Genomic DNA, 10,430 nt, shown 5'->3' with positions numbered 1-10,430 from the left:
CGACACGTAAACCCAACGCAGAACCATCACGGTCTCCCAGCAACTGCGTGGCCGTTGCGTGATCACTACGCGGAAGCATAATCAGGGCTTTAGCCTGGAGAGGTAGATGGAGTTGGTGAAAAGTAAACTTGCCGCAGTTGAATTCACCATCGCCGTTTTCTGGTCATGATAATACGTGTATGAGGGGGGGGAAAAAGAAGGGGGGGGTTGGCGGTGGCGCCGGGCCGCGGGCCGGGTTCGGGCAGATAAATTGCATTTATTAGAATGTTTCTGAGTAATATTTACAGCTATGGTTAAATTTCGCATAGAAATTATTATCTGGATCAATTTCATCCATCATGCTATAAGGTTTGTAGTCTGTAAACACAGAAGTTTCCATTCACAACATCACTACCCTTTAGGGAAGTATGATCATCAACAGACCTGCAGAACACTTATCCAAGTTATCCACTTATCCAACGGGCATAAAGGGAAGTGGTCAGACAGTACATTAGGCAGGGAGCAAAACAGGGAACAAACACATAGACAGGAAAACACAACTCTACACACATACACTTACACAACATCACACTTACCACACACACACAGACAGACACCCACAGACAACACACACACACACACAGACACCCACAGACAACACACACACACCCACAGACAACACACACACACAGACACCCACAGACAACACACACACACACACACACACACACACACACACACACACAGACAACACACACACACACACACACACACACACAGACAAACGACGACAAACAGCAAAAGCTCAATGAGAAGAAAAGAAAAGCGGAGCTCCACAGAGCTTGGTCTACAAACTTAAGCTTTAGGGGCTGGCCTACTGATAAGATTACAAATAAATAGATAAATAATAATAATAATCTACACAAGGCAAGAATGTAACTAACAAACTTTTCATATCACCACTTTTATTCAGTGAGCAGGATCAAATAGAAATCTGACAGGTAAACTATTGGGTTTATACGTGAATGAGGGCTTTAGTCCCTTTGATTGTTTCTCCTCGAAACAGCAAATGAGGAGAGAAAAAAGGAGGACAAAAACAAAACAAGGCAAAACAAACAGAAAGTGGATAAACAATAATCATTTTAATAAAATAAACATGTAAAAATAAGGGTTAAATGAAAGAATCACCTCATAGTAATAAAATAAAATAAATCAATTGCTGTAGATATTCAAGACATGTCTTTACGTCAGCTCACTGGAGCTTAGTGACATGGTTTAGGGCAGACAATACTTTTTACGACAAAAACATAGTAGAAAGGTACTTATTATTCCTCCCATAAATCCTTTTATAGAGGTGATGACACTGACTCCAGTCAGCATTACAGCCGCTTTAACTGAAGCTCAGTTTGAGACATGAACAGTGATGGTGAGTCTGTCAGCAGGGGGCGCCGCTCACCAAGCAACACCTGATCAGTTCCCCTGCAGGTACTGAACAGAGAAGGCCTCCAGCTGAGTCTCCAGCTCCGTTGCCCGGTTCCTGGAAACACAAACAACTAATAAGAAGTTGTACAGGAAGTACTTTTACTTGTCAGTACAACAGCACAGATATGCTTTACTATTCTTCATACTCCATTTTATACTCAAACTGTAACCCCACTACATGTATTCAATTCAATTCAATTCAATTTGATTTATAGTGTCATATCACAACAGGACTCATCTCAGGACACTTAACACATTGAGCAGGACTAGAATACACTCAAGATTTCAAGAGTCAACACAATTTCAAATTCCCAACATCACCCAGGGGCAAGCGTTACAGCGACAGTGGTGAGAAAAAACTGCCTTAATAGGCTTTTAGGCAGCAATCTCGTGCAGCCCAGGCCCTTGGGTTCCAACTGCATTTGGTGTTGGTAGTATGGTAGTAGTAGCATTAACAGTAGTGGTAGTATTAACAGAAGCAATAGTATCAACAGTAGTAGTCCATGGCAGCAGGCACAGCCACGCCGAGATGGATCCATCCCAACCACGTCGCCGTAGACCAGAAAGCAGGAGTAGTTGAGCAGTCACACAGCGGGCAGGTGGAGCTACAATGTGGTGTTTCCAGCGTCAGGCCAGTTAGCAGTCTGCATCAGTCGGGACCTCAGTGGACCAAAAAGCATAGCCAGACTCCCGGGAGTAGTCAAGTTAGTGACAGTAGAGATGCCGATTTTAGTCAATTACTTTAATTAAAAATATTGGCGGTAAGAGTCAAACAAGACCACAACATCGGTGCAGTCCGGATCAGGTTCCACCACGGTCCAGGGAGACCTGCTAGGCAAGAGAGCACAGGGACTCCGGGGGAACATACACAGAGAGAGCGCGCGAGAGAGAGAGAGGCTCAGTGTGTCACTATAATCCCCCAGCAGTCTAGGCCTATAGCAGCTTAACTAAGAGCTGGCTCAGGGCAAACCTGAGCTAGCCCTTGTATACATTGGGCCCTAGTTTCGTGGCGCAGCGCAGGGCGGTGCAGGGTGGCGGTGCAGGGTGGCTGCAGGGTGGCGGTGCAGGGTGGCGGTGCAGGGTGGCGGAGCCGGCGCAATGCAAGTTTCGACCCGTGCAGCCTTGCGCACGGTCAGTTTGGCAAATTGGTGGATCGCCTGCGCCAAGATGGCTGTGGCGGCGCAGCAGGGGGAGGCGTCACAGATTCAGCTTGGCGTAGCGGAAGTTTCGTGGCAAAAGCCTCGCCGAGACTGCGCTGAAAGCTCGCCAGCTCCAACCTGGTCTACTCTCGGTGCACGGCGTAAGTAAAGTCCATTCATTCAAGGCGAATCACAGCTGGCGGAGTGGAAGTTTGGCTGATGGCGCGCAGTGCGCACACGTCACCGAGACCTCACAGGCAGGTTTCCACAGTTCCAGGCACATTTAAATGCAATAAATAATCACAACAAACACTATTTAATGCAACTAATTGAATCAACACGTGAATTTATATCTATATAGATTGTCCCGTCACATCTGACGTCAGATCAAAGGCGGATGGCACGCGTAACGGAAACTCAGCCTCTCGGACCAAAACATCTCCCTCTCTCTCTCCTGTTTTTTATAATATCGGCATTGTTATTATTATGATACGCACGCACAGCGTGTGATGCGCGTGGTGGGAGTGGCGGCGCTGCTTCTGTCATTGGGTTGTCAAGTGACGGAACTTGCACTGAACCTCCCCTAACGCATTAAAGGAGAGTAGAGGAGCTCATTTGATTGGTGAAGATCTGAATCGGCTGTATTAATCCCAGTCCACGCCTCATCTCCTCCTCGTCTCCCACTCACGCCTTCTTCTCCTCCCTCTTTCCCACTTGCGCCGGTGGGCGAGACGGGAGGTGTGCCTGCGCGAGCCAGCCAGTCCAGGCGGACACACCCTGTCGGCGCGGCGCAGGTGCGCCTAGTGCTGACTGCGCCTGGTCTACGAAACTAGGGCCCATTGTCTTGAATAATACGCGTGATAATCTGTATTTATAAAGCACTTTTCAATGCAAAGTTACATAGAAGTGGCTTCCATGGCTGAACCAAGATTAAACCATTTCAAATAAACTAAAGCACACACACACACACACACACACACACACACACACACACACACACACACACACAAATAGTAACTGTGTCCTAAAGTTAATGATGCTTTTTTATCAGCTTAAGTTATTTCAAAGATGTCAGTGATTCTGCGGCAGACTGGGACTCTGAAAACCAGCAGAGTCTGAGGATCTGAGCTGCGTCTCAGTTCATCAGGGAAGAGCCATCAAGTTTTTACAGGTGACCAGTAAAACCTTGTATACATTGTAAAACTTACTGGTAACCAGTGAATTGAGGATCAAACAGGGCTGATGGTCTCATCTTCTAGTATTCATTAAAATACCAAATAGCTGTATTTATGCTTGATATTTGTGATGATGTTAGTTCATGCCATAGATTGCTCAAACACCCTGAGGCTTTGCTGATAACTCTATGTATGATTTTGGCTTTTGCTCTCAGCTGCTGTAAATGAATAAAGAGCTTCATGTGTCTCAACGTGTCGTTGCTCCATCCCGATACCTTGGATTCCACACACCACAACCACCACAACCTCAGAGCCTAATCAGTAGACCAACTTTGTTTCTAGATAGACTACAGCTCACTTCTGGCCTATATGTAAAACTGATTATTATGTAAATAATTGATAATGAACAGTCTGTCATTGTGAATGACAAGAGCTATTAGTTCATTGTCAACTAAGATCAAAATAAATGAAGTAAACACTCATGCTACCAGCTACCACCAAATGTTTCTTTCAATATGTAGAATTGATTTCCTAAATCATGACCCACTCTTCACAGTTAGTGTCAGTGCTGTTAGTCAGCCGATGCTACTCACAGTATGAAGGAGTGAGAGTGTGACCTCTGACCTGAAGGCCTTGGACCTCCTCTGGATGTTCTCCAGTCTCTGGATCCTGAAGCTCAGCCGCCGGATGTTTCCCTCCAGCTCAGCTTCGCTCAGGTCGACCCTCTGCGTGAGCCGGCTGAAGGTGGCCGACAGCTCCCTCAAACACAATCACAGCAGCAGCAGCAGATGAGTTTAACCTTCAGCCTCTCAACTGGGGGTCAATCAGGTGTGACGGTGTGAGGTCTTACTTGTGAACCTTTTGGCTGCAGGCGAGGCTGCTGATGTTGATGATGCCTCTCAAACGAAGAGCAACGTGCTCCACGAGCTGCTGCTTCAGAGCGCGCTCTCTGCTGGCGTCAGTCCAGGTGAGCTTCTCGTACAAGTAGAGGAGACCATACAGCGAGAGGGAGAGGGCGATGAGACGCCAGCCCACGGACCGCCACACCTGCAGCACACACATACACCTGAGGTTCTACATTCTAGTTTTGCTAAAATACAGATTTAACAAACATTTCTTGAAGGGAACTTGAAATATAAGATTTTCATTACAGACAACTGCTTCTCTTCTTTGTTCATATGATGAACTTGAAAAGTCCGAACCAAAAGAAAGAAAGGAAAAAACAAGAGAAGATACAATTTGCTTTTTTGTCCTATCCATCCATCCATTTTCTACCGCTTATCCTGTATTTAGGGTCGCGGGGGGGGGGGCTGGAGCCGATCCCAGCTGTCATTGGGCGAAGGCAGGGTTCACCCTGGACAGGTAACCAGTCTATCACAGGGAGACATGTAGAGACAAACAACCATTCACTCTCACATTCACACCTACGGGCAATTTAGAGTCATCAATTAATGAACCTATCCCCATCCTGCATGTCTTTGGACTGTGGGAGGAAGCCAGAGAACCCGGAGAGAACCCACGCTTACACGGGGAGAACATGCAAACTCCACACAGAAGGAACCCGGGCCGACCCGGGAATCGAACCCGGGACCCTCTTGCTGTGAGGCGAGAGTGCTACCCACTACACCACCGTGCAGCCCCCTTTTTTTGTCCTATTCATAATAAAAATAATAATAATAAAAAACAGAAACAAAAATCATTTATAAACACAGGACTTAAAAGGAAGTTTAGTTTCCTTGACAGACAGACTAAACAACCAATCAAACACAGAAAATCAATAATAAAAGCACCTACCACTCCACTGATCACCAGCACTGTCACAGATGCTCGGGAGGTGACGGAGACCAGACCTGTCGCTATGGAAACCGCTACCTCATCCTTTAAGGTGGAGCTTTGCTGCAGAGAAGAATATAGGAATATATATATATATATATATATATATATATATATATATACACAGTACAGACCAAAAGTTTGGACACACCTTCTCATTCAATAAGTTTCCTTTATTTTCATGACTATTGACATTGTAGATTCACACTGAAGGCATCAAAACTATGAATTAACACATGTGGAAATATGTACTTAACAAAACAGTGTAAAACAACTGAAAATACGCCTTATATTCTAGTTTCTTCAAAGTAGCCACCTTTTGCTCTGATTACTGCTTTGCACACACTCTGCATTCTCTTGATGAGCTTCAAGAGGTAGTCACCTGAAATGGTTTTCACTTCACAGGTGTGCCCTGTCAGGTTCAATAAGTGGGATTTCTTGCCTTATAAATGGGGTTGGGACCATCAGTTGTGTTGTGCAGAAGTCAGGTGGATACACAGCTGATAGTCCCACTGAATAGACTGTTAGAATTTGTATTATGGCAAGAAAAAAGCAGCTAAGTAAAGAAAAACGAGTGGCCATCATTACTTTAAGAAATGAAGGTCAGTCAGTCCGAAAAATTGGGAAAACTTTGAAAGTGTCCCCAAGTGCAGTCGCAAAAACCATCAAGCGCTACAAAGAAACTGGCTCACATGAGGACCGCCCCAGGAAAGGAAGACCAAGAGTCACCTCTGCTGCGGAGGATAAGTTCATCCGAGTCACCAGCCTCAGAAATCGCAGGTTAACAGCAGCTCAGATTAGAGACCAGGTCAATGCCACACAGAGTTCTAGCAGCAGACACATCTCTAGAACAACTGTTCTGTTGGAGACTGTGTGAATCAGGCCTTCATGGTAGAATAGCTGCTAGGAAACCACTGCTAAGGACAGGCAACAAGCAGAAGAGACTTGTTTGGGCTAAAGAACACAAGGAATGGACATTAGACCAGTGGAAATCTGTGCTTTGGTCTGATGAGTCCAAATCTGAGATCTTTGGTTCCAACCAACGAATGGACTCTACATGCCTGGTTCCCACCGTGAAGCATGGAGGAGGAGGTGTGATGGTTTGGGGGTGCTTTGCTGGTGACACTGTTGGGGATTTATTCAAAATTGAAGGCATACTGAACCAGCATGGCTACCACAGCATCTTGCAGCGGCATGCTATTCCATCCGGTTTGCGTTTAGTTGGACCATCATTTATTTTTCAACAGGACAATAACCCCAAACACACCTCCAGGCTGTGTAAGGGCTATTTGACCAAGAAGGAGAGTGATGGGGTGCTGCGCCAGATGACCTGGCCTCCACAGTCACCGGACCTGAACCCAATCGAGATGGTTTGGGGTGAGCTGGACCGCAGAGTGAAGGCAAAAGGGCCAACAAGTGCTAAGCATCTCTGGGAACTCCTTCAAGACTGTTGGAAGACCATTTCAGGTGACTACCTCTTGAAGCTCATCAAGAGAATGCCAAGAGTGTCATGGCCAAGAAAGCTGGCGGTGTTTAAATGTCTTGTGTCAATGTTATCTTATGGTTTCCTGCTTTATTTTGAAATTCTACTCTCCTCTTGTTTCAGGTAACTTGCCGTTCCCCTTGTGTTTTGCCCACCAGTCTGATTGTCTTCCCTGCCCTGATTGTTTCCACCTGTTCCCCATTACCCTGTGTATATATGGTCTGCGTCTCCCTTTGTCTGTTGCCAGTTCGTCTTGTCTGTTTGTCAGTGAACTAGCTCCACGTCATTGTCGCACCAAGAATTTTCAGCCTTCGTTCCAAGCCCGTCTTGTCAGGTTTTGTACTTTAATTTGCTACTTTGTCAAGCCTTTGGTTTTGTTAGTAGATTTTCTGTTGTACTTTAATAGTGACTTTTTCCTCCTTGTGAGTGATTTTCTGTTGAACTTTAAATAATAAAAGATTTGTTTATTTTCAACTTTGCCTCCTGAGTCATGCATTTGGGTTCAAGTCCTTGTTCGGTTGTGACAGTACGAACTGGCCAGAATGAACCCAGCCGACTCAGATCACCTGACTGCAGCCATTCGCTCCCAAGGCGCTCGCCTCAACCAGCAGGAGGAGCAGATGTCCTCTCTGCATCATGGAGTGAAGGGGCTAGCGAACTGTCAGGAGGAATTCAAAGCTGCCATGACCACTCATGTGAACCTCCTGTCAGCCCAGGTACAAGAGATCCACTCTCTCCTCACAAAGAATCCCTCACCCCCTGCCACAGAAGCCACGTCGTCCCCAGCGGCTGCTGGAGCATTGTCGGTCCTGGTTCCTCCTACCACAGCCCTTCCTCTGTCTGCACCAGAGAAGTTTTCCGGTGAGTCTGGAAAATGCCGTGCTTTTATCGTTGACTGTGAAATGTACTATGAACACCTGCCATCAGCATTTCCCACAGAACGGTCTAAGGTGGCATTCATGGTTTCCCATCTCTTTGGGAGAGCGAAGGCATGGGCTACGGCTGAGTGGTCTCGCCGTTCACCAATCTGTGGTTCCCTCAATGAATTCATAGAGGCTCTGAGGGGGGTTTTTGATCCAATCTCATCTGACCGAGAGAACGCTCGTGCACTGAGTAACATCAAACAAGGTATGGACTCAGTTTGTGATTATGCCATCCGCTTTCGGACCCTAGCCACTGACAGTGGATGGAACTCCACGGCTCTTTATGACGTTTTTCTTAAAGGACTCTCTGACCAGATTCAGGATTTGTTAGTGCCTCTGGATCTACCATCTTCCCTAGACTCTATGATAACTCTAGCCATAAGGACTGACAACCGTTTACAGGAGCGCAAGCGGAACCGCAACCAAGTGACATATTCGTCTGATCGCCGTCGGACCCATACTGCATCGTCCACAACCACTTGGCAGAGCCCTACACACTTCCCTCCAACGGCTCCTCAGCAGGAGGAACCCATGCAGCTGGGACAAGCCAAACTGTCCGCAGAGGAGCGTCGTCGCCGTCTGCAGGACGGACGGTGCTTCTATTGTGGGCAGCAAGGTCATCTCCTCGCCACGTGCCCAGCAAAAGGGCAGGCTCGCCAGTAGTCAGGAGGGTACTGGTGAGCCGTTTCTCCTCCTCTGAATTCCCTTCCCGAGCCTTATCGGAGGTCAAGGTAAGGCATCACGACACCACAATTTCTCTTGGGGTGCTCATTGACTCAGGGGCTGATGAGAGTCTCATGGACTGGGATTTTGCCCAAAAACTTTATTTGAACACTGAACAATTAGCCCATCCGTTAGAGGCCAATGCTCTCGACGGGAGCTTGATATTTAAAGTGACTCACAAGACTGAACCCCTCGAAGTCATTGTAGATGACCACCATGAACTCATGTGTTTTTACTTGTTTCACTCTACCCAGCACGCTCTTATTCTGGGCTTCCCGTGGTTAAAAGAACATAACCCACACATTGACTGGAGTAACAGGAAAGTTTTGAACTGGGCTGAGGGTTGTAGAAAGAAGTGTTTTAAGTCATGTCATGATCTGAGTATAAAACCTGTATTTAACACTGTCTCTGTTCATCCTGACACAGACCCTGAACCCCCTGACCTGACAGCAGTCCCGAAATGTTACCATGACCTGGGGGAAGTTTTTAGCAAGAGTAAGGCTACTTCTCTTCCTCCTCACAGACCTTATGACTGCCCCATTGACTTAATCCCTGGGTCCCCCATTCCTAGAGGTAGACTGTACTCTATCTCTGGCCCTGAAAGGGAGGCCATGACGGCATATATTGAGTCATCATTAAAGGCTGGCCTTATTCGCCCTTCCTCATCTCCAGCAGGGGCAGGGTTCTTTTTGTGGGGAAAAAAGATGGGTCTCTCAGACCTTGCATTGACTATGGGCCACTTAATGACGTCACTGTTAAAAATAGGTATCATCTGCCACTCATGTCATCTGCCTTTGATCAGCTTCAACAAGCAAAGATCTTCACCAAATTGGACCTGAGAAATGCTTATCATCTGGTTCAGATCAGAGAGGGGGATGAATGGAAGACAGGCTTTAATACACCTAGTGGCCACTACGAATACCTTGTTATGCCATTTGGTTTGACCAATGCTCCTGCGGTGTTCCAAGCTATGATCAATGATGTTCTGAGAGACTTCCTGAACCACTTTGTCTATGTGTACTTGGATGATATCTTGATTTATTCCCCAGACTCAGACTCTCATGTTGGCCATGTACGCCAGGTCCTCCAAAGGTTGCTGGAGAACCAGTTGTATGTTAAAACTGAAAAGAGCGAGTTTCATGCTGACACTGTATCTTTTCTCGGCTTCATCATAGCCCCTGGAAAGACGCAAATGGATCCGGCTAAAGTTAGCGCTGTGGCTCAGTGGCCTACACCTGATAGCCGCAAAAACGTTCAGCAATTCTTGGGATTTGCTAACTTTTACAGGCGGTTTATCAGAAACTTCAGCGCCATAGCGGCACCTCTCCATGCCCTCACATCTCCACAGACTACGTTCCAGTGGTCCCCTCAAGCTGAGGAGGCCTTCCAGCAGCTTAAGACACGCTTCACCACTGCTCCCATCCTCACGGTTCCTGATCCCAGCCGACAGTTTGTGGTGGAGGTAGACGCCTCCAATGATGGGGCAGGAGCGGTCCTCTCCCAACGCTCTGAGAAGGACAACAAGCTTCACCCCTGTGCCTTCCTGTCTCGGAAGCTTTCACCAGCTGAGAGGAACTACGATGTTGGGAATCGTGAGTTGCTGGCTGTCAAAGTGGCTCTGGAGGAGTGGAGACATTGGCTGGAGGGGGCGCAGAGTCCTTTTGTTGTATGGACGGACCATAAAAATTTGGAA

At 46.9% G+C, this 10,430-nt stretch overlaps 1 protein-coding gene across 5 annotated transcripts in view; it reads right to left on the bottom strand.

The window, feature by feature from the left end:
- Window positions 1-1,294: 1,294 nt before the first annotated feature.
- Window positions 1,295-10,430, bottom strand: part of LOC311012026 (mitofusin-1-like) — an 87,703-nt gene continuing 78,567 nt past the window's right edge. For all 5 annotated transcript variants that reach the window (XM_084007299.1, XM_084007300.1, XM_084007301.1 and 2 more), the window contains 4 exons: window positions 5,570-5,671; window positions 4,626-4,822; window positions 4,400-4,534; window positions 1,295-1,516 (listed from right to left, as the gene is read on the bottom strand). In XM_084007299.1, the coding sequence (XP_083863425.1) occupies window positions 1,450-1,516; window positions 4,400-4,534; window positions 4,626-4,822; window positions 5,570-5,671 (501 nt within the window). In that variant the 3' untranslated portion in view covers window positions 1,295-1,449. The remainder of the gene's footprint in view (window positions 1,517-4,399; window positions 4,535-4,625; window positions 4,823-5,569; window positions 5,672-10,430) is intronic.

Source organism: Eutrigla gurnardus, assembly GCF_963514095.1.
Source record: "Eutrigla gurnardus genome assembly, chromosome: 4".
NCBI lineage: Eukaryota > Metazoa > Chordata > Actinopteri > Perciformes > Triglidae > Eutrigla > Eutrigla gurnardus.
Note: the sequence above shows the minus strand (reverse complement) of the source record. Positions and strands in the feature narration are given on the sequence as shown.